Consider the following 25,112-nt stretch of genomic DNA (forward strand, 5'->3'; position numbering starts at 1 on the left):
AATGACTGGAATTTTTATTCACTGCTGATGGGAATGCAAAATGATACAGTCACTTTGGAAAGCAATTTTGAAGTTTCTTTTAGAATTAAATATATACCATATGACCCCACAACCTCACTCTTTAGAGAAATGAAAACACATGCCACACCAGTTTTTATAGCAGCTTTATTTGTAATTACCCAAACTGGAAAGAATTCAAATGTTGGTGAACATATAAACTGTGGTACATCCTTACAATGGAATACTATGCAGCACTAAAAAGGAACTAACCATTGATGTACCCAACAACTTGGATGGATCTCAAGGGTATTATGCTGGAATAAGCCAAACTCAAATGGCTACCAACTGAATGATTCCATTCACATGACATTCTGGAAAAGCCACAACTATAGGGGCAGAGAGTAAGTAGTTGTTGCCAGGGGTTGGGGATAGTAGGGAAGGGATTGACTACAAAAGAAAACAGGGGAACTTTTGTGGTGATGGTGGTTACACAGCAACTTATTTTTATTAAAACTTATAATAAAACTATACATCTAACAAGGGTGAATCTTACTGGATATAAATCATAAACTTAATAAACCTGATGAAAGAAATTATGTTTATTTTTCCACTGATATAGTATTTAGAAAAACTTTTAAGAGTGTCAAATATGTATTTTCTATTCATGGTTTCTTTGTCATTGAAATAAAAGGGCCATAAAAGCCAATAAGTATGAATTTGCTTTTCCATTTTAGGGTCAGACTGCCTCTGTCTAAATTAAGGCAACTCATAAGAGCTTGTTTCCTGGGCTACACCTGCCCATGAGAAATCAAGAGCCTGGGTCACAGGGCTTTTACTGGCTCTAATCCCCTCCCGAAAGGGCCTGGGCCTACAATGCCACTTTTTCTAAGTTGGTGGCCAATATATATTATCCTTCCCGAACAGAGAGAGAGAAGAGAAGAGAGGAGAGGAGAGAGGAGAGAGGAGAGAGTGAGAGAGAGAGACAGAGAGAGACATCAAGGATACTGATGTGGAAAAGTCGGTCCAGGATTTTGTGCTTCTGTGCTCCCCTACACCCGTGGACTTGGCTTTAGTGATATCACCTGACATGCTTGTGCCTGCTGCTTGTTCCACCACAGCCCAATTTCAGCACCACACCCCCCCGCACCTCCCTCCTCCCCCCCCCCCCCCCCCCCCCCGCTTTAGTAGTTGCAAGGTAGTCTGTTCAAACACAGCCTTGGGAGGGGAGGGAGTTGTCAGGAATTCCACAGACAATCCTTTTCAAGCGGCCTTGTTTGGTGCCCTAGAGCAGAGCAACATCCACGGTCTTCCCTAGTTCTCTGGGACGTCCCTAGACTCCCAAGGCCTCTCTAGCTATCTGGTCTTCTTTCTCAGGGATGCCCAGGGCCCCAGTATCAAAAGCACTCTCAATAAAAATAATGACTCACCAATCAAATGTTAGGGCTTTAAATGCTTTATGTCCTCTCCACAGCTCCCCAAAGAAGATGGCCAAGGGTAGTCATGTGCCCTCAGAGAGTGTCAAGGAGCAAATATTCCAAAATTTTGCCTCTCCCACCAAAGACAGAACTTTTGCTGAAGCCCACCCTTTTGCTCAGCACCTAACAACATGGTTTGTCTGTTGAATCAGCATAAAGGGTAAAAAGACATCCTTTATTTATGTAACAGGTTCCTCCACCCAAAATATCTCATTGATTTCCTCAATTTTGCAAATACAGTTGCTTTTATGCAGCAGTACTGTAGACCCAGTTCCCCAACCATGTACTTGCTTTGGAAGGAATTTCAATACTTAACATTAATGTGGTGTCTCTCGGTTGTAGGAATCTACCGTACTCTGCACCAAGGAAGGAGCCACTTACTAAGGTTCCTCTCCTGCTCCCAGGTGCACCCTCTTCCCTGCACCAGTTTATTCTGAGCAATGCACCTGTGGTAGACAGATGGCAAAAAGGGACCCATTCTTCCCCTCCTGTATGCATCCCTCTCACAATGTCACTGTGCAAATCTTCCCATCAAGAGGTGGGGCTGTTTCCCACCCCTTGAATCTGGGCTGCCCTTGTGTCTTACTTTGGTCAACAGAATGTGGCAGAGTGAGGCCTAGGCCTCAAAAGCCCTGACATGCTTTTGCTTGCTCTCTTGGAACCCTGCCACCACCATCAGCACAAGGCCAGGCTAGCCAGGCTAGCCATGTGGAGAGGGCTCAGCCTGGCCCAGCCAACACCCAGGCAGCCTGCAGACTGCACATGGGAGCAAGCCCTGGGCTGACCTAGGCCAGAAGAACCAACCATGCTGAGCCAATGCAGACTTGTGAACCAAATAAACGGTAGTGTTTTAAGCCACTAAGTTTTGGGTGGTTTGTTTCATAGCAAGAGCCCCACCATAGGAAGGTTCCAGTACAGCACATTCAAATTGCTCTTTGTGCGTATAGGTAGAGAGAAAATTTGATTTTTTTTCCTTTTTCTGGTATTTGTGTTAAATATGGGTAGGAACTATTAGACTCCATTTCTCTTTCAACTCCATGTTTTACAAACATTTCTTATGAGATCAACAGCAGATAGGTCATCAAAGCAAGCAAGTCATGTTCTGTCCCAACTCAGCTGTCACAGGTCCCACCAATAAGACACAACATAACCAACATTGAACACCAGAACATACCACAGAGGTCAGGAATAAGACAGATCGTTGTTTAACAAAGAGCCCTGTTTAAGCATACCACGAAAGAACTCTCCTATGGTCAAATATTACATTTAATAATCTCTTTATCACATTCCCCCAAACAAGTTTTCATTATTGTCTTCATTTCATTCTTTTTACATTTGTCACATACATCTCTATAATACACAGATGCAGACTTACAAATGCTATACATTTCCTATCATGAATTGTCTTTGGGTCAATACAGAATTAGTAGGGGTCATTGTGGGAAAGAATGCGAATACTACCTTTCTCTGAAAGTAGATTCTTAATTGTTTAGCACCGTTTTTTTGTTTGTTTTTTGTTTTTGTTTTTTGTAAGGAGCTCATCCTTTTGTTGTCTCTGGGTAGGGAGAGTGTCAAAAATTATCATTAGTGCCTTTTCCTAGGATGAAAAATGAAAGCACAGAAAAGTAAAGTAATATTAGTGGGACAATGATAGTCACAGCGGAAACTTGGGTTTTTAGCTCAGCATTCTACTTTGTGAACTATACTTTGTTTAATATATTCCATCTCAAAAGGTATAATGGTTTCTCCCATTTTTATAACATCTCTTTGGATGAATGTGAACTAAAAGGGCAGAACAGACAGTAAATTCCCACCAACTGATCATCCTGGCAGTTTCTTCTTGCAATTTTTTCCATCCCCTAAGGAATCCCATAAATTATACAGCCCCCCTCTGCTTCTCCATTAAAAATCATAATTAATTGCTACCATTGTGGCATTTCTAAGAGAACTACAATCAGTAGGGAGAAACCCGTGACCAGTGGCCATTCCCTTTAGCTAGGCCCGTGGTCGGCAAACTGTGGCTCGCGAGCCGCAGTTTGCGGCTCTGTTGACTAATGAGTTTGCCAACCACTGAGCTAGGCCATTAGAGTGTGGACAGTGACCATGGTTAGCACTCTGAAAACCTACCAGACCTGCAAAATTAATTTTAGGTATTTTAACTTTTCTCTAGTATTTGAGGAGAACAAATACTCATCGACCACAGCAGATGGAACAACCCAGGTAATTCCCTTCAGGCTGACTCACACTGTATATTTCCTAACAAGAGGACTGATGCTAAGAGAATACTACCTGTATGATACAGCTTCTTCAGTCCACCATAGGAGGATTTGGCTTTTAATTCAAATGCACTGGAAAATAGCAGGAGTGTTTTCCACTTCTGCGAGGCTAAATTCTACTTAGGAAGAAAATAAGGCCTGTTGCCTAAACGCATTTATGCCACTCCGGTCTAGAGAAAGAAAATGCATATTAACTTTTCAGCTTTATGCTTTCTTTCTTGAACTTCCCTAGCACCTTCTTTTCACTCTGTGCAGGCTATCCCCGAGCCCCATTCACTTCCACATCGTTTCCCCGAGAGACATCAAGAATAAGAATGTAAAGCTGCAGCAGCTGGCATTTTTAGGGGTTTACTTACAGCAGTACCTGGCTGCCTCTGTTGGAAGGGGTAAATAAATTCCCCCCAGGGATGATCATGTGGGGAGGGTGCAGGGGACGAGGATGCACACTACAACTCAGTTCTGCCTAACCATGGGCAAAACATAAAAACATTCAGAGGGAGAAAAGGGGTTTCCCCTTTGCCCTCTTTTAGGAAAATGGGAATTCAGAAATGTTTTCAAAAACGAAAAGTCCCTCCACTTGTTCCCTGAGCCTCCCTCCAGGCTTCACATTTCTAACCTTTTCCCAAAAGTGCTTAGTACAGACCCCAACACTCCCCCCACCTCCACCCCCACCCCTCGCACCAGGCATTACCGAAACACAGGTACCTACTTGTGAGAAGGGGCACAACAGAGAATACATAAAGACCATCACCCTTGGAAGAATTCAAGAAAACATCCTTAAATAGTAAAAAAGTGGGGGTGGAGGTGGGGACTATCAAGAAAAATGTTATGAGATTAAGTGAAATGCAAATACAGGAGAGGAAAATCACAGACCCAAATACAACAGGACCGCCATAAAATCATGTCATCAAGAGACGGACTACTGACGAAATAACGGGTATGGGGAGGGAGGAAAACCATAAAAGGAAGTAAAAAGTGGAGCAACTGAATTAGAGCAACGTGTACCTGAGTCATCAGCTGGTATGTGATTGCACGCCAGTGAGTGGTGAAAACACATTTGCGTTTTTTTTAAAGCCCCGATTCAACGAATAGCACGGTGGGTGGAGAATGTCAGGTAACTGGAAGCAGATGTACCGCGTGGAGCCACGTGCAGGCAGATCCCGGGCCGGGCCCCGCCCTTCGCCCCCGCCCCGCCCCGCCCAGGTGAGGGGCAGGTGCTCGTGGCCCACGCGGCCCGCACCTCCAGGTAGGTACGAGGTCCCTGTGGTGCTGATGGCCAGAGGGTGGGCTGCGGAGGTGGGCTGACGGCCGGGAAGTCGCGGCTGATCGCCGCATCCCGGATCCGAGGAGCGCCGAGAGCTACAGCGGGTACCCGGCGCTCAGCGCTGCGTCCCGGGCGCGCGGGCCTCGGCCTGTCCCTGCTCCTGCACCGGCCGCGAAGCCTTGTCCGGCTCGGGGTCGCTGCACGTGTCCGGGAAGCGCGGCCCCAGGCCCGCGAACGAGTCGCAGCACGGCGGGCTCTCCTCCTGCACCGGGTGACCCACCGGCTCCCCAGCGCCACCGCCTGGCCCCGCCGGGCCCTCCTGGGAATTCTGACTGACGTAGACTACGATGATGTCGCCCTTGAAATTCATCACCTGCCCGCTGGAAATAAACGTGGAGTTACTGTTTCCAGTCACATTTCCTACAGGGGAGAGGAAGAGAGAACACGCAGAGGGTGAGTCATCCGTTCGCGGTGAGAACTGGATCTTGTGAGAGGGAAGTTTCCCAATGAATGGAGGGGCGAGGGTGGCCTCTCCTCACCAATAGGTCTACATGCATCGGGCACACCCAGGAGTGCCTTCATCCGTCCTCTCACCAGGCCTGACAGGCCCAGGAAGAAGGGAGAGAGGCAGAAGACAAGGGAACAAGAGAGAAGAGACGGGTGAAGACAAGGGGAGATAAGCTGGGCAGTGGGCCCCACTCAAATTTTATCATTTGCCACATGGAACTCTGGGAGTACTAGCAGGAGTACACCAGGACTGTAGAATCATAGACAAGATTCAGATGCCACAAAATGGTTCCTGTGCCCATTTGTGATCCCTGTGCAGCAAACAGCCCACGGCCCAGCTGTGGTCCTGTGTGTCAGGAAGGGCAGTGAAGGCTGGAGGGAAGGTTGTCACCTGTGAGGCTCCGGCAGCCCACCTCAGCCCAGCCTGCTCTCTGACTATGCTCACTCTGAGGCCTGTCACCCTGGATGCCTTTACACCTCCCACCTTCCCTGGAGGTCCCTAACGGCTCAGCCCTAGAGGGCCATGGGGCCCCTCGGGTTCATATTTAGCAGAGGTTAATCAATTTCCTTGACTTTTTTTAAATCCCCCCTCTGGGGGGAGGGGGGTGATTCAGAAGACTGAAATGGGGGGAAAATGAATCCTATAAATCACTCTTTTCTTCTGAATGTTGAGGAGTGTTCTGTCCCTAGGGGTTTCTGTTATCACTTCTTCGTGGGTGAGCAGATTTAGCCAGTTTTTAATTAATGGGCCTTTTGGAAAACAAATAGGTTCTACAAATGCTAGGAAACCTGCTGCCTCTTCTTCATCTTCTATTTTAAAGAATGATACTCTGAACTGAAAGTAAATGCCACAAACCAAGCAGACACAGAACTGCCCCCAACACTCAGCATCACAAGCAGGACCTATGTCTGCCCAGGGGAGGGGAGCTGCCTCATCTTCTTTCTTCTCTACTGGGACAAAGCCTAATAATAATTCACAGAAATAAAATTGGTTCTGTCACCACTCCATGTGAAGAGATCCTCTCCAAATGGGGAAGGCATGTTTTGGATGGTCTAATGAATACCAACGGCACACAGGCTATTCCTGTGGGGAGCCTTCCCTTCACCCACAGGGTACCTGCAGAGAAGCCAGGACTGAGGCACAGTGGCCCATGAAAATGCAGGGATGAGCAGCAAACCGAAAGTCACATGGGAAGATTTGTGACTCATGCTATTTCTCCCTTAGTCGTATGGGGTATATTCCAAGATGGGTAGTGGGGGTGGGGTGGTACTTGCTTAATAACCCCCCAGGCAACATGGGGGAGGTCAGTTAGTATTTCCATTCGCCAACTAGCTAGATTGACCCACATTCTCCGTTCCCTCTGAAACATACTGACAGGTGCTCCTAACATACAGTGAACTCTAAGCTGGGGGCTTGCTTTCTAGCATGCCTTTGTCTTTCTGCTCCCACCAGTTACCAAGTTAGTTCTCCAGTATGTCTTTTTTTTAATTGTCCTGAAGCATTTAACAGTTTTCACAGAAATAATTTTCATACTTATCCACCTCATTTTTGACCAGTTAATGTAGCAGGTAATTCTCTAATTACAACAGGATCAGCGCACACTCTCAGGACTGAAGTGCAGGAAGCATGCCTCTCACCAGGCGGGAGCAGAAGGGCCTGGGCTTTCCAGAGTGACCCCTTACTTGTGAGTAATCAGTGTGCTGTGGGCTTCAGTCAGCTTACTTTCCAGAGGGAAAGGAAAGTGTGGGCCAACCTATGGGATAAATGGAGCTATGGAGAGCACCCATTATGGTAACAATAGTGATAGAACCACCACCCATCCAGGACTCATTGAGTGCTCCCTTCATGCCAGACTGGCTGCACTGCAGACCAATAAAATATATATCTTTTAAAAAGTAGTAATTTCTTAAAATGTGCTCTGTACTTTGCCTGTGAGCACTCAGGTTTGCTGTCTTTTTCCCTCTTGTGTTTGACATTCTTTTCATGGCTTGTCATAATGCAGACTCATGTGCAAATAATCTAATAACATCATTGTCATCCTGGCGTCTCAGTCTCTGCACAGCAGAAGGTGCATAACTGGTGATTAAAGGATGGTTGTTTCAGTGGCTGGCTGAGTACAGGAGGGGAGAAAAGGGGAAGGGACAGAAGAGAGTGCAGGGATCTGAAAGCTCTCTGGTCTTGTCCTGACTCTGCCCCCACTAGCCTTGGAATGTGGGACCAACCACCTAACAACTGTCCAGACCTCAGCTGCTCATTTAGGAAATGAGCATCAGTCTGCAAGCCCTGCTAGCCTGACAGGTGCAGCCACCTGAGAAGGCATCCAATAACTATTCAATGAATGAATAAATGAATGTGTGAACACCCAGCAGGACAGCATGAGGGTCAAATGAGACAATGGATTTGATAATACTTGGAAAAGAGCAAAGAATTGGTCGCAGGTGCAAAGATGGCATTACTAGTCTCAGAAGGTAGTATTAGTGCTCTTTAACTCTCAAGGAAATAGATTTGGGAAATGCATAGAGCAGTAATGTTCTTTCCATCTCCGTCTTGTTGGGGGATCTCAATCCATCTTGAAGGTTGAAAGGGCACTTTCCTAGAAATCTAACCAACATTTTGTTTTCATTGTGGGAATAATCCATCATTTTGACTGCCTCTGGTTTGAACACTCATCTATGTAATTCTACACGAAACCCCATAGTCTCGTTTCTTGTCATGCAAGTCAGCTGTGAGATGAATGTAGGACTCCAACAGATCACAGTTTAGAATGAGTTGGTAATATCTTAATCCTGTAATATCCGTCAGTCTTGAATTTTCCTTGCTTAAAAGTAGTAATTCCTGCCCTAACCCGTTTGGCTCAGTGGATAGAGCGTTGGCCTGCGGACGGAAGGGTCCCAGGTCTCAGTCAAGGACATGTACCTTGATTGCGGGCATATACCCAGTAGGGGGTGTGCAAGGAAGCAGCTGATTGATGTTTCTCTCTCATCGATGTTTCTAACTTTCTATCCCTCTCCCTTCCTCTCTAAAAAACCAATAAAATATATATCTTTTAAAAAGTAGTAATTTCTTAAAATGTGCTCTTTATCTTTCAGAACAGAAATGTTTTGCAGGGTTATGAAAACTGACCCGAGAGAGCAAGACCTTGGATAGTCAATTAGTAGGTCGCCACGCCAGCAGGCTGCATGACCAGCTGGGTGCTGCAGAGCCTCTGGGTCAGCATGGTTGCCATGGTTTCTGCCATGGTTGCCATTGATACCTGGCCCCAAAGGCGGTAACTCTTTCCACTGAGCACCAAGAAAGCCCAGGATGTTCTGCTGACAGAGGGGACTCTTCCCTCTAACACAGCTATAAGGGGGGTATATGAAAAGGGGATGGTGTGGATGAGGCTTATTAAGATGCCTTAAAGAGGCCTGAGGCACTTAGCCCATAGAGCCTTTGGGAATCCAAGCAGAGTAAGGGCCCCGTGTCCCTCTTCCTTGCTCTTCTCAGCTGGCTTTCTGGCAGCTTTCCCCTACCAGGAATTTATTTTAAATTTTTTCACTTGCAGAAAGAGATGGGGTTGGAGGCATGTGAAACAAAGAGCTTTCCTCACAAAAGAATGGGTGAGAACAAAGACTAACTTCCTGAGACAACTGGCAGAGGAGAGGGGACTCCCAGGTCATGGTAGCCATCACCTCCTGCACAGACCCGGTGTCCTTCCCATTCAATCTCTGGGCCTGGCCTGGGCACTGCCCCTCACTCAGCAGAGCAGCCAACTCTCCCGGGTCTGCGTTTGCCCTTATTCTGGGGCACACTGAAGATTCTCCAACACACAGTAAACAAATGAAGTCATATCCCTGGTAGTGATTTAAGGGGAGAGGAGCCGTGGCTTCAGGTCCAGGCTCTGCAGGGAGATGAGCAGGATGCCAAAACAGTCTTACATCAACTGACCAAATTGTATCTGAAGGCTACCGAAGAGTATGATGTGGGAGCCAGATGACATGAGGGCATTGAGTGAATTGGACATGTTGAAGGGTTTCTAACATTCAAAATGGGTTACTTGGCTTAACATGAATATTTAATGTGACTTAACCAGAAGAATTTTCAGGTAACTGGAGAAAGGTAAAAATAGCATTTAGTTCAACAGAAATAATGAACAAATAAAGTGGCCCTTCACGATCAGAAAGTGGGGTCCTTGCTTTTATAGGGGCTCGATGGACTCTCTATTTCTCAAGCAGAGAGAAGCAGCTTCATTTTTAGAACTGAATCCCTAACAGAATTTACATTTATAAGCAAAGGGATGCTTTCTTCTCTTCTCAAAAACTTATTAATGTCGTTTAAAATGCATAATGTATGAATATTAAATCACAAGAATATAGCAAATAAGACCATCCAACTGTCAGTCAGATATTCTTCGGAGGAAGAGAACTAAAAATATACACGAATATGCTCCAGCTATCCAGCTACACTGGGTGCCTTCTGAATTTCTTAAAAACTGGTTTTATATTTAATCCATATGCTTCTCCTTTTGATGGAAATGCAAGCTCTGTTTTAGGCATTTGGAAGAAACTGGTATCTGATGATAAGGGAAGGGAAGCAATATTTAATAGTTCCATTCTGAATCATGCTTGAAAATTACTTACGATGGCTTATGAATGAAACCCTTCCAAAATGAGCCACATTAGAACAGAGAGAACGCAAATAGGACTGAATCAAACGTATATAGTGAATTAATTTTTCATATATGTTAAAATAGTGCATTGACTTTTAGCATCAATAAATGCTCATTATTATTACCAAATAACAAAATTATATTTTGAACTTATAGAATCAATGAGCCCTTAGCTAAAAGTGAAACACAAGTTAGTGGGCGGCATTCCAGCAGGAGAGAGAAGAAAGAAATAGAGGACTGTTATAGGAACACCTCTCCCTGACTCTACATGGTCCTTTTCCAGAGCACACAGTTCCAGTCCCAGCTCAAACGCTGCTTCCTAAACCAGGGATGGCAGGCATGCTGCTATGTGGCTACTGTTCCCTTCTGTGCCCTGGGCAGCCCTTCACATGGGGGGAAGGAAAGAAAAGGGAAGAAAATTGGGGTAGGAAAATCTTTTATCTGCCCTTTGATAATGGAAATGGATGGTCAAGAATAGTCACTTCAAGAGAGGGTGGGGCCTGGGAGGGGAGTCTGCAGACGGGGGAACTAGGGGGCCAGGCATGTGCCCCATCCTCCAGTGCCCTTGGCTACTAGACATCAGCCTTGGCGATCTCTGCCACTTGTGTCTGTGTGTCCTCTACCCAGGACATCTAGATCTGCCCAGGGCAGTCAGTCCTTCCATTTCCTACTCCCCCCATCCCCACCCCTGCTCCCCAGAACAGAATGAGGAAGTGGAAAGCTGAGAGTGAGTTGGGGAACAAACAGGGAGCTCTGGTTTCTGTTTCTCCAGTTATTCATGACTGGATGAATGAATGAATGCGCTTATAAACACTTAACATACAGTGACCAAGCCGCCTTGGGAGATTGGAAAGATCAGGTGTGGCCAAGGTCATGGTAATTCCTATGATTGCTTGTGGCTACCAAGAGATGGGTTGCTGGTAAAGGTGTGAGTGTACTAGGCTCAGTCAGAAAGACTCCAGGACCAATTGTGAAGGGCTGCCCAGGGGACAGAAGGGAACAGTAGCCACACAGCAACATGCCTGCCACCCCTGGTTTAGGAAGTCGCATTTGAGCTGGGACTAGAACTGTGTGCTCTGGAAAAGGAGACAATGTAGAGGCAGTGAGAGGTGTCCCTGTAAAAGGGGCTGACATTGGCCAAAACTTAGGTGGGTGAAAGGGAACAACAGACGAGAGGCTAGGGAGGTGGGCCGTGGAGGGCTTTGTCTTCTCAAATTATGGATTCCTTTTGTGTTATCCATTCCCTGATCTCAATCCCCACTTGGTTCCCAAGCTTTTTTCAAGTCTCCATGGCTCAGTGGACCCTCAATAAAGATTTGGTAGAAAAAGAAATATGCAGCTGGGGTTCAGTAGGAACCATTGTGGGCCTGTAAATAAACAACTCTCTCCAGCTCAGGAGTGGCTGGACTAACTAAGTGGTTTCAGGAGCCAAAAGCAAGCCACTGGCCAGCTCTAGACACATTAATTATAAGCAGTTGCTACAAAGAACAAGGCGAGGATGTAAAGAAAAGGGAATCCTTGTGCACTGCTGGTGTGAATCAGACTGGTGGAGCCACTGTGGAAAGCAGTATAGAGTTTCCTCAAAAAACTAAAAATAGAACTGCCTTATAACCCAGCAATTCCACTTCTGGGAATATATATGAAAAAATGTGAAGCACTAATTCAAAAGAATATGGGCACCCTATGTTCATTGCAGTATTATTTACAACAGTCAAGATGTGGAAGCAGCCCAAGGGTCCATACAAAAAGCTGAGGTACAGTTACACAATGGAATACTATGCAGCTATAAAAAAAACAAAGAAATCTTACCTTTTGAGACAGCATGGATGGACCTGGAGAGTATTATGCTAAGTGAAATAAGCTAGTCAGAGAAAGACAAGTAACATATGGTTTTGCTCATATATGGAATCTAAGGAACAAAATAAACTTACAAAATGGAAACAGGCACATAGATAGAGAACAGACTGATAGTTGTCAGAGGGAAGGAGGGATTGTGGGGCTGGGTGAAAAAGGTGAAGGAATTTAGGAAAAACACAAAAGCCACAACAATTAATAAATTATAATAAAAATTATAAGCAGTTGTTTTTTCTTTGACATGAAATACTTTTCTAGATATAGAGAGAATTATCCAAACTCCAGGCAAAAGGGCTTGTAACCAAGGTAACGATCATGTCAAAAGTATAATAATGTAAAATGTAAATTTAAGACATGATTATATAAGACACTAGAGGCCCAGTGCATGAAATTCATACATTGGGGGGTCCCTTAGCCCAGCCTGCACCCTCTCGCAATTCGGGACCCCTGAGGGGATGTCCGACTGCTGTTTTAGGCCCGATCCGGCAGTCGGACATCCCTTTCGCAATCTGGGACTGCTGGCTCCTAACCACTTGCCTGCCTGCCTGCCTGCCTGATCACCCCTAACCACTCTGCCTGCCTCCCTCATTGTCCCTAACCACTTGCCTGCCTGATCACCCCTAACAGCTCACCTGCCTGCCTGATCACCCCTATCCACTCGCCTGCCTGCCTGATCACCCCTAACCCCTCTGCCGGCCTGCCTGATTGCCCCTAACCACTCTGCCTGCCTGCCTCATTGCCCCTAACTGCTTGCCTGCCTGCCTGATCGCCCCTAACTGCCTCTGCCTCTGCCCCCGCCACTGTGGCTTCGTCTGGAAGGTCGTTTGGCTGCCCAGTCTAATTAGCACATTATGTTTTTATTATTATAGATAACCCAAACTATGTTTTCCCCCTTCATTGATTTTGGCTAATAATTCTCACTGGTCTTTAGTAAGAGTTATAATATTGCTAAAATAGCCTTGACATTGAGTATTACTTTTTAAAAAAATATATTTTTTATTGATTTCAGAGAGAAAAGGAGAGGGAGAGAGAGATAGAAACATCAATGATGAGAGAGAATCATTGATTGACTGCCTCCTGCATGCCCCCTATTGGGGACCAAGCCCACAGCCTGGGCATGTGCCCTTCACCGGAATCGAACCCAGGACCCTTCAGTCCGCAGGCTGACAATCTATCCACTGAGCCAAACCAGCTAGGGCATGAGTATTACTTTTAAAAAATAGACCAGTAGAGCTCTTTGAAGAACCATCATTCTCCTCAAAAGGATGCTGGCTGCAAAAGAGATATTCTTTCCTACTGAAGAAGTGACTAGTCATTGTCATTTCTCTAGAAACCACTTCAACTGGTTGTATGTTTTTAAAACACCCACACATAAAAATCCAATAACCAATAAAAACGCCACTTTAAGTCCTGAGAGCACAGTGGCTTTTAGAAGCTCAAATAGGATTAGCCACCGCCTCTTATCTTTCACCCAAGCTCATCCTCTTTCACACATTTTATAGAACACAAATCATGACAATTAAACAAAGGCAATAATGAGAACGTGCTATTTTGACCAGAAACCAGAAGGCCTGTTCATGTAGAAGTAATTATAGAAGGAACAGCCTCAAAAATCAATCTGGCTGCTGCTGCTCCTCAGGCAAAAATGAACTTGGCCCGCTTGCTGGCATCTGCAGGCAGCATCTCTATGGATGTGTTGCACGACTAAGCACCAGACAGGACAGAAAAAGCAACATAAGCTCTTTGAAAACTAACACAACTTAGTTGATGACACACTTTTTCTTTCCCTTTCCTCCATGCCTATATGTTTAAAGCTGGAGAAATAAAAGATAACAAGAACGAGATGAGGACACCGTTTTAACTTTTTATGTCAAGGGAGAACACAGATCTGGCTTTGGGTTTCATGACACTGAGAAAAAAAATATCTCCTTAAACATGGCCAGCACTGTTCTTCCAGGAACTGTCGATGATTTTGACAGTGGCCAACATCACCTTCCTGGTGTCACCAACTGAAAAACCGGTCTGCCCCTGGCAGTGTTACTAAGCCATGGCCTCTGCTATGCTGAGCTTCTGCCTCCCCAGTCTCCTCAGCCCCCCACACTAGTGTTCAATGGGAAGAAAAGTCACTACTAAAAAGAAACAGAATAGCCCTAGCCTGTTTGGCTCAGTGGACTGAAGGGTCCTAGATTCAACTCTGGTCAAGGACACATATTCGATTGCGTGCTCAATCCCCAGCCCCAGTCAGGGAGTGTAGAGGAGACAACCAATCAATGTGTCTCTCTCACATTGTGGTTTCCCTCTCTCTGTCTCTCCCCCTTCCTTCCATTCTCTCTAAACATCAATGGAAAAATATCCTCAGGTGAGGATTAACAAAAAACAATAACCACAAAAACAAAACAATAGAACTGAACTTTTAGTAATGGAAAGTCCTTAAAATCTTTAAAAACTGTGGAGGTGTTCTGAAGGAGAAACACATCAGTTCTTTGAAAAATAGCTCTCCTCTGGGTCTGACTGAGAATTGATATTATAGAGCTTACACATCAGTGAATTTATGTAGTTGTAGCAAAACCACAAAACTTAGCAGATTCAAGTACACTCTTCTCCCAAATAAGCCAGGGGCATCATCAGCGTGGTCTCTGTGTTTAGGGCAGGGATTGAACTATCCAGGGTTATGAAATAATTCAAAGACCAGCTGCTAGCACCACTTGTAGTAAATAAAGGGGTCGGAAAGAAAAAGAAAAAAACATCCCAGGGTCAAGGTAGTCCATGGATGGGCTTTTTTGGGGGGCTTGAGGGGAATAGGGTCAGAGGATTCTGTGCAGCCCCTTAAATAGTATATATCCGTATATTCATTTTTCTGGAGAGTGTCTATAGCTTCCAGAAGATTCTCAAAGAGATCCCTGACACTCCCCACTCTCACCCCCACACACATGGTGAGTGAGAGGAGCCCTCACCACGCAGCATGATTCCTTGTAACTACATAATAAGACAGAGGGTGTTTTCCCCTCCAGGAAAAAAAATCACCTTTTAATATAATTGGTGGAGGTTTATTCATGCTCAAACAATGGTGCAGTAAATGTACATAATAAATCTCTATAATGATTTTTAATTGTAAAATTATTCTCCAGGTGCCATCAATATATTATGTGGTGGTTACAGAATTTCTCACAGAAAGCATTAAAGAACACTTTACTGCTTTGTTAACCTGGTATAGAACCAATAAGCTACTCTCAATAAATATTAATTAATGAAGGACTAACTACACAATTTTGTTTGTTCTCCTGAAATTTCTAAGAGCTTCTGTGGGAGGTGATTTGAGAGATAGGTTGCTTTAAAACAACAAAACTAGAAATCTGAGGGAATGCCTAGCTGTCATCCAGGCCTGAGGTCAATGTTGACTTCGGGGGTCAATGCTGGACTTTGAGGTCTAATCCCATCATTAGAGGCCCAAGCACAAAAGGGACATGTAGAAATGAAGAGACAGCATAAAGTCACAGGACAGTGGCACAGTTCACAAACCCAACCCCAGGCGTGAAACACAACCCATCCTGTGAATACTAGTACCCTTCACAAAGAAAATGGGAGAGCTGACTTTTTCCCATGTCAACTTTGCTTCTCCCTGAATGATTGGTGACACTCACGCCTAAGCCCAATGCCATGAACAGGCCTTTTTGCTCAGAAGGGAGAGACCAAGAGAGCCACTTACCAGATGCAGGCGGCTGCTCACTGGAGGGGCTTCCAGCCCCAGGGCCTCCCCTGCTGGAGCTGGGAGGCCGAGCATCAGCCTCATCCCAGGGCTGGCCTCCGCCCTCCGCCTCTTCAGCTGCTTCTTCAGGTGGGAGGCCCATGCCATAGGCACATTGGGGCAAGGGCCCACTTTTTGGGGAATCCAGAAAGGGCTCCCGGTCCTCCCCAGAAGGGTTCCCGCAGCCTGCGCAGCCATCTGCCGAGGTGGAGGCCGCCCAGTGGGGACAGTTGCCGCCCTCCACTTCTTTTTGCAAGTACTTTTCGGAGGACATGGGAATCCAATCGGTCCTGCACGGGGGCTCAGCCAAATTGCAGCTTTCAGAATCAGGCAGGTTCTCTGTTCCGGTGAAGGCCTGGCTTAAACTGTCATCCTCCCCCACCTCCAGGGGCTCTGAGAAAGGGGGTGTGGATCTGCTTCCTGGCCCAGGGAGGCACAGTAAGGAGTCTGGGGTCTGGGGCAGCCGGTCCACGTACTCGTCTTCCGTGGGAATCTGCTTGAAGGAGTCGCCCTCCATCTCGCTGACCAAGGTGAGCATCCTGGTGTCTTCTGCCTGGGTGCAGCCTGCACACGCGCCCCCGCAGACCCCCGCTCCGACCTGACAGCACAGGTCTTCTGAAAACATCTTCTCTTCCAGGGTCAGCAGTAAGACCCCGTCGCAAAGTTCCCGCTGGCTCGAGGCTTCCATAGGAGTGCGGCTAAAACTGCTCCCCGAGGGTTCCTGCTGAGTGACATTCGGGAGGCAGAAGGATTGATACTCAGCTACTAGATACTCAGCTATTAGAACTGGGTTCTGCTAAACATTGCCGAAAATGGGGTTTATTTCCACCATAACAAGAACAGGTGGAACACTCACTATGCAGCAATTTGCGTTATTTAAAACTAGTGGCCCGGTGCACGAAATTCGTGCACATTAAAAGAGGATTAATTAGAGGAAATAATTTAATATTGCTATTTGCCCTTTCTCTATAATAGAAGTGTCAGAGATGAAAGAAAATTAGTAAAATGTATATGAAAACCTTCCTCCTGTCCGAGTCTGGGGCACATCACGGGACCCAGAGTCAAGTCCCCGCCCACCCACATGTGCCTCAAAATTGTGTGAGACCCAGACCCGGCCGCCCCCCACCCCATTGGGATAGATCCAGACCTGGCTAGTCCCACCCTGTCAAGCCCCACCAGGCAGGGAACGTAGCCTCAGGTCCCCTGGCCTGGCACCAGGACGGGGGGTGTGGCCTGAGGTCCCCCAGCCCAGACCAGGGTGGGGGGGCGTACCTTAAGGTCCCCCGTCAAGCCCCACCAGGTGTGAGACATGGCCTGAGATCCCCTGTCAAGCCCCGCTGGGTGAGGGGCATGGCCTGAGGTCCCCAGTCAAGCCCCACCAGGCTGGGGGAAGGGGCGCAGCCTCAGGTCCCCTGTCAAGCCCCATTGGCAGGGGGGTGCAGCCTCAGGTCCCCCTTGGGCCGGGGGGTGCGGCCTGAGTTCCCCCAACCCAGCACTGGGGGTGCACCTTGAGGTCCCTTGTCAAGCCCTGCCAGGCAGGGGGTGCAGCCTCAGGTCCTCTGGCTCGGTGCTGCGGCGGGGGGTGTGGCCTAAGGTCTCTTGGCCATGTGCCGGGGTGGGGGGCACGGCCTGAGGTCCCCTGTCAAGCCCCACCAGGTGAGGGGCATGGCCTGAGGTCCCCCAGCCTGGCACTGGAGTGGGGGGAGCAGCCTGAGGTCCCCTAGTCCAGCACCAGGACGGGAAGCACACCTTGAGGTCCCCTGTCAAGCCCCATGGGGCAGGGGAGGGCGTAGCCTCAGGTCCCTGCTGATTGTTTGTTAAGGCTCCTTATGGGAACTTGGCCTCAGCTGTGGGTGCAGCCATCTTTGTGACAGGGTGATGGTTAATTAGCATATTCCCTCTTTATTAGATAGGAGGAGAATTACAGAGTGGGGAAGAGCCCTAACATAGAATGCAACCAGCCACAAGTGAAATCTTTTCACATGAATAGCATGTTCATGTTGAAACAAGGGCAGGAGTCAAACCAAATAACACCACAACATGGAATTTTGACTATAGACTCCCAATCTAAATTAAACAACAAAACAAAACACAAAACCCATACTGAACTCAAAGTCAGTTGCTCTGTTTTCGTGGTGGTAGGGTTTTCTATGTACTCTAAAGTACTTTCTATGCATTCTGGAATTGAGAATAATAGGAGGCAGGTTTCCTGCTGTTGGAGAAAACATGATTCAACGGAACAAGGAAAGATCAGAAAGTGCGGCTGGGAGAGGAGAAATCAGTGTGAGCTCATCATGGTTTAAAACTTATACATTTTTATACCTAAGAAAATAGATCTAAAGGACATAGTGAGATAACTAGTGAAATTTCAATATCAAATGTGGGGTTGATAATAGTATTGTACCACTTTTGAATTTCTTGATTTTGATGAATGAACTCTGGTTATCCTATCTAATAAAAGAGTAATATGCAAATTGACCATCACTCCAAGACACAAGATGGCTGCCCCCATGTGGTCAAAGATGGCTGCCCCCATGTGGACATAAGATGGCCGCCACAAGATGGCCTGTAGGGGAGGGCAGTTGTGGGCAGTTAGGGGTGACCAGGCCGGCAGAGGAGGGCAGTTGGGGAAGACAAGGCCAGCAAGGGAGAGCAGTTGGGGGGGACCCAGGCCTGCAGGGGAGGACAGTTAGGGGTGATCAGACTGGCAGGGGAGGACAGTTGGGGGGGCCAGGCCTGCAGGGGAGAGCAGTTCGGGGGGACCAGACCTGCAGGGGAGGGCAGTTAGGGGCAATCAGACTGGCAGGGGAGGACAGTTGGGGGGGCCAGGCCTGCAGGGGAGAGCAGTTCGGGGGGACCAGACCTGCAGGGGAGGGCAGTTGGGGGGGACCAGGCATGCAGGGGAGGGCAGTTGTGGGCGATCAGGCCAGCAGGGAGGGCAGTTAGGGGTGACCAGGCCAACAGAGGAGGGCAGTTGGGGGCGACCAGGACTGCAGGGGAGGACAGTTAGGGGCGATCAGACTGGCAGGGGAGGGCAGTTAGGGGTGACCGGGCCGGCAGGGGAGGGCAGTTAGGGGTGACCAGGCCAGCAGGGGAGGGCAGTTGGGGGTGACCAGGCCTGCAGGGGAGGGCAGTTGGGGGCGATCAGACTGGCAGGGGAGGGCAGTTAAGGGTGACCGGGCCAGCAGGGGAGGGCAGTTAGGGGTGACCAGGCCAGCAGAGGAGGGCAGTTGGGGGCGACCAGGCCTGCAGGGGAGGGCAGTTGGGGGTGATCAGACTGGCAGGGGAGGGCAGTTAGGGGTGACCAGGCCAGCAGGGGAGGGCAGTTAGGGGCAATAGGGCCTGCTGGGGAGCAGTTAGGCGTCGATCAGGCTGGGAGGGGAGTGGTTAGGGGTGATCAGGCTGGCAGGCAGAAGCGGTTAGGGGCAATCAGGAAGGCAAGCAGGCGAGCGGTTGGGAGCGAGCAGTCCTGGATTGTGAGAGGGATGTCCCAGATTGGAGAGGGTGCAGGCTGGGCTGAGGGACACCCCCCCTCCTGTTCACGAATTTCATGCACCAGGCCTCTAGTATAAAAGAATGTCCTTGTTCTTAAGAAATTCACAATGATGTATTTAAGGATACTGGAGCACAATTCACTCAAAAATGGTTTAAGAAAAAAACATATATATACACAGATACACACGTAGAGAGCACAGCCCAGCCAGTATGGCTCAGTGGTTGAGTATCAACCTATGAATCAGGAGGTCACGGTTTAATTCCCCATCGGGAATATGCCCCAGTTGCAGGCTCAGTCCCCAATGTGGAGTGTGCAGGAGGCAGCCGATCAATGATTCTCTCTCATCATTGATGTTTCTATCTCTCTCTCCTTCTCCCTTCCTCTCTGAAATCAATAAAAAAATATTTTTTAAAAGAGAGCACAGCCCTAACCGGTTTGGCTTAGTGGATAGAGCGTCAGCCTGTGGACTCAAGGGTCCCAGGTTCGATTCTGATCAAGGGCATGTACCTTGGTTGCAGGCACATCCCCAGTAAGGTATGTGCAGGAGGCAGCTGATTGATGTTTCTCTCTCATTGATATTTCTAACTCTCTCTCCCTCTCCCTTCCTCTCTGTAAAAAATCAATAAAATATATTTTTAAAAAATGAGAGCACAAATAATATAGCAATATGTTTAAATAACTAGTAGACCTGAGAATAGGGTATGTGGAAGTTCTTTGTACTATTCTCACTGCTTCCCTGTAATTTTGAAATGATATCAAAATTAATAGTTATCAAAATAACTACAAAGTAAAAGAAAATGGAAGCTCTTTTCTTCTGGAATCTGTAATAGGCAATTATGATTGGCACTAAAAAGAATATAATTAATATCTGTGCACAGAGGTGACAGAAATGGAATGCAATACAAAGAAAGTAGCATTTAGGAAGAGTACTGACCTGGGCTTTGGGTTATCCTATGGGGATCAGTCCTGGGATTTGGGGTCCCATCCCCTCAAGAAAGTTCCTCTTAACACAATGGGGCTCAATAGTTGACTAAGAACTATCTCAGCCTAATTGTTAAAAGTACTACAAGGAGCACTTAAGACTTTTAAATTTACCTTATTTCCACTTAGGCGGCTGCATGTCTCATTGACCCAGAGCCACAAATTAGCTAGAAAAACAAAGCAAAGATAAGATCTTCATATTACTTCCTATTTCTAATTCCATATCACTAACTACTATGTCAGTTCCCTATTATCTTTATACATAACCCTCTCTACGTTTTTCAGAGAGACTTCTTGAGAGTGCAAACATTCAAAAGAAAATCAACCTATTTAAACACTATAAAAACATCTTACCCATCCTGCTCCATCAAAAATAAAACTTTCTTTTCCATGCAAAGCCAAATATGATATACTAATGTTTCACTGAATACCTTCGGGCACATTGAGGGTATCAGAGCTGCTGCTAGGACGACAGACACTCTCAGACCCTTAGCAATTAATCTTTGACTACAAGAGCCTAGGCTGGGCATTGTAGGGGAAAAGAGACAATGTGAGTCTAGGAGACTGACTTTCCAGTGAACCAGCTCAAATATACGTACACTAAAAGTCAGGTGTATGTTGGAAGGCTGCGGCAGACCCCACTGAGTTCCAGCAGGCCCCAAATCTTTTTCCACTACACTCTGTTGCTTCTCAGAAGAAAAGAATATGTTCTGTGGTATATACAAATTATATACCCATCAACTTTTTTAAATAGACATGATAAAATTTAAAAAGTCAAATCCATGAATTAAAAAAAACTATGAAATTATATCATGCAAAGATAAAATGTTATTCCACCTCCACTGAATTCTAATGTTGAATTCATGGGTTGTCAATTCTCCATAAGAAGATAATCAAGTCATAATCATAGCTAATGGCACCTATGATGTGGCCTTGCCCAGTTTATTTAACTTCTCTGAGCCTCAGTTTCCTTATCATGAAACCAGGGAAATAACAGTGCCTACTTCATAGTGCTGTTAGTACATGGAAAAATGCATACAGCAGTGTATGCATTTACTGAATAAATATTCAATACATGTCAGTTATTGCTATCATCATCATTATTATTTCATTATTATAAAACTAGAGGCCCAATGCACGAAGATTCGTGCAAGAACGGGCCTTCCTTCCCCTGGCTGCTGGTACTGCCTTCGCTCCGGCTGGAGCCACCTTTTTGCTCTGGCCCAGAGCGGCCTTTCTGCCTTCCCATGCTGCCCAGTGGCCCGGAGCAGCTGGGGCGGGGCAGAACACCTGCGTTCCGCCCCGCCCCTGGCCGCTCGGGGACTGCATATGCAAATTAACCTTCCATCTTTGTTGGGTTAATTTGCATACTCACTCCTGATTGGCTGGTGGGTGTCGTAAAGGTACAGTCAATTTGCATCTTACTCTTTTATTAGTATAGATTACATAAAAATAAAGGTACTCCCAATAAAAGGAAAATTATAACTCTTTCTTTGTATAGATCAGTACTAGACAATTACAAATGGTGCCAAAATATTTGTGCACAGAGATAATAATCATAACTACTATGACAATCTTTCTCCTAGAGTATTTGTGTTTACTTATACATAAATAAGCACAATGGATTTTATTTGTTTTGCCAGAGAACAATGAATTAGGCATAAAGGGTGTTTGTTCTTAGTTTAAGCACAACCACCTCAAAGCACTTATTTTAAGCAAATTACTGGATGGAGTCAATAGGCAACATACACATCTTGCAAAGCATATACCTTGAAATGTATCTATTTTTAAGATTCATTTTCAAAATCCCCCATAGACACCATACCTGTTAGTGCTTTCCCTTTTTTCCTGTAGTAAACACCAGAGATGACAGCAGCGACTAATGCCACAGATACGAAGAGAAGCAGGATGATCAAACTGGGCAAGAAAATCTGGGGCTCTGTATCAGAAATAGATTAAAAAATGGTATTAAAGGTGATTTCATTTTCGTCTCTAAGCTCAAAAACAAAACCCTTTACATCAAGGCCCAGAATCAAGGTTGTTGGTCTGGAATAAGAGAAGTATGAAGATCCCGACCCTGACTGCAGGTTTGTCATGGAGCACTCATGTTCCAAAGGGTGGAGTCACCAACGTGGCCCAGTCCCACTGTCCAGCATCACTCCAATGAGGCCAGTCCAGGACCATCTTGAAATGTTTCTACTTCAGAACAACTCAAATCCTGTTTACGATGCCATCCAGTTCCATCTTTGCTCACCTATGGACACTTCAGTCTCTCCAGGGGACCGGCCTTTGAGGCAAAAGGAAGGCCCTTATTGTACCTCTTTTCAAATAACCACATGGCACCAGGGTTGCCATTTTTATTCCTTCGGTTATTTTTAGTATTACCTTCAAAAAATGGTCTTTTACAAGTTGTATAAGTTCCCTGTAGATGTTGGAGATTAAACCTTTATCAGTGATAACATTTGCAAATATGTTCTTCCATACAGTGGGCTTTCTTGTTTTGTTGATGGTTTCTTTTGCTGTGAAAAAGCTTTTTATTTTGATGTAGTCCCATTTGTTTATTTTCTCTTTAACTTCCATTGCCCTAGGAGCAGTATTGGTGAAGAAACTGCTTCGGCATATGTCTGAGATTTCTCTGCCTGTGGATTCCTCTAGTATTTTTATCGTTTCCCTTCTTATGTTTAAGTCCTGTATCCATTTTGAGTTAATTTTTGTGTATGGTGTAAGTTGGTGGTCTAGTTTCATTTTTTTGCATGTATCTGTCCAATTTTCCCAACACCATTTATTGAAGAGACTGTCTTGACTCCATTGTATGTTCATGCCTCCTTTGTCAAATATTAATTGGGCATAGTGGTTTGGGTCGATATCTGGATTCTCTATTCTATTCCATTGGTCTATATGTCTGTTCTTGTGCCAGTACCAGGCTGTTTTGAGAACAGTGGCTTTGTAATACAGCTTGAAATCTGGTATTGAGATCCCACCTACTTTGTTCTTCTTTCTCAGGATTGCTGTGGCTATTCGGGGTCTTTTTTTATTCCAGGTGAATTTTTGGAGAGTTCTTTCTAGGTCTGTGAAATATGCCATTGGTATTTTAATGGGGAGTGCATGGAATCTATAGATTGCTTTGGGTAGTATGGACATTTTGATGATGTTGATTCTACCAATCCATGAACATGGTATGTTCTTCCATCTGTTTACGTCCTCCTCTATCTCTTTTCAGTGTCCTGTAGTTTTCCACGTATAGGTCTTTTACCTCCTTAGTTAAGTTTATCCCTAGGTATCTTAATTTTTTTTTTGGTGTGATGGTAAATGGGATTGCTTTTTTAGTCTCTCTTTCTGTAAGTTCACTATTGGTGTATAGAAATGCCATAGATTTCTTGGCATTAATTATGTATCCTGCTACATTGCTGAATTCATTTATTAAGTCTATTAGTTTTTTGATGGAGTCTTTCAGGTTTCTTTTGTACAATATCATGTCATCTGCAAATAAGGACAGCTTTATTTCTTCTTTTCCAATTTGGATGCCTTTTATTTCTTCTTGTCTAATTGCAATGGCTAATACTTCCAGTACTATGTCGAACAGGAGTGGTAAGAGTGGTGTTCCTGTTCTTAGGGAAAATGGTTTTAGTTTTTGCCCATTGAGTATGGTGTTAGCTGTGGGTTTATCATATATGGCTTTTATTATGTTGAGGTATGATACTTCTATTCCCACCTTAAGAGTTTTTATCAAGAAAGGGTGTTGGATTTTGTCAAATGCTTTTTCTGTATCAATTTATATGAGTATGTGATTTTTATCTCTCAATTTGTTTATGTGATGTATCACGTTTATTGATTTGTGGATATTGTACCATCCTTTCATTCCTGGGATAAATCCTTCTTGGTCATGGTGTATGATCTTTCTGATGTACTGCTGGATCTGATTTGCTAGAATTTTGTTGAGGATTTTGGCATCTATGTTCATGAGGGATATTGGCCTGTAATTCTCTTTCATTGCATTGCCTTTATTTGGTTTTGGTATTAGGGTGATGCTGGCTTCATAGAAGGAGCTTGGAAATGTTGCTCTGACTGTGTAGCTCCATATCTAGAACCTTAACGCTGGCATCTTCTATCTCCCCAAATGTCAAATCTAAACCCTCAATTTTCTTAGTCAAAGTTCATTAACTCCGTTCTTCTGTGGCCCCGGTCCTCTTGCCTCATTAGAAAAGTCTTCTTTACACGTATGCCATCCCATGTGCTGTGATATCTGGACCCATTTCCAACTGTCTCACTTACCTGCAAAACTAGCAGCCACCATTAACTGTCACTTTCTATCACTTTTTGACACTATACTCAAGATTAATTTGATCTACAAATGATAGCTATAGTCTAACAAGTTGCTAACTCTGGTTGGTGACCAAAATCTCCCATAGACACTAGTACTGTGATCACCACCAGCCTACTATATTTGGGCATTTTAATTTATGTTTGCAACTTAGTTTTATTTTATTTTCTTGTTTTTATACATATAAATACATTATTAGTTCTCCATTCCAGAGTAAAATATTATCACGTAAACAACATATCTAGAATCAAAATACTGACAAAAACGAAATACTAACCTAACCGTGGATGTGATAAGATAGAAAGGGAGAGATGAGCCCTCCAGATATGGCAGGTAATCTGAGGGAAATCTATAAGAGCTGACTAGATCGGGGCACATCTGTTTTTAAGCATAACATTTGGGGAAGGGGAGGTAGAAGAGGGTATAGGGGGATAGATGGTGATGGAAGGATACTTGACTTGGGATAGTGAACACACAGATGATGTGTTGTGGAATTGTGCACCTGAAACCTGTGTAATTTTGTTAACCAGTGTCACCCCAATAA

The 25,112-nt window shown here is 45.4% G+C and overlaps 1 protein-coding gene across 1 annotated transcript in view; it reads right to left on the reverse strand.

Annotated features, from left to right (window-relative positions):
- Window positions 1-5,130: 5,130 nt before the first annotated feature.
- The window catches only part of TNFRSF11A (TNF receptor superfamily member 11a), a gene marked incomplete at both ends in the record, with an annotated part of 51,204 nt that continues 31,222 nt past the window's right edge, over window positions 5,131-25,112 (reverse strand). Inside the window, 4 exons of the mRNA XM_080683444.1 lie at window positions 5,131-5,435; window positions 15,732-16,494; window positions 20,362-20,414; window positions 22,073-22,186. Coding sequence (XP_080539570.1) covers window positions 5,131-5,435; window positions 15,732-16,494; window positions 20,362-20,414; window positions 22,073-22,186 — 1,235 coding nt within the window. The remainder of the gene's footprint in view (window positions 5,436-15,731; window positions 16,495-20,361; window positions 20,415-22,072; window positions 22,187-25,112) is intronic.

The sequence above is a fragment of the Plecotus auritus genome (assembly GCF_963455305.1).
Source record: "Plecotus auritus genome assembly, chromosome: 8".
Taxonomy (NCBI): Eukaryota; Metazoa; Chordata; class Mammalia; order Chiroptera; family Vespertilionidae; genus Plecotus; species Plecotus auritus.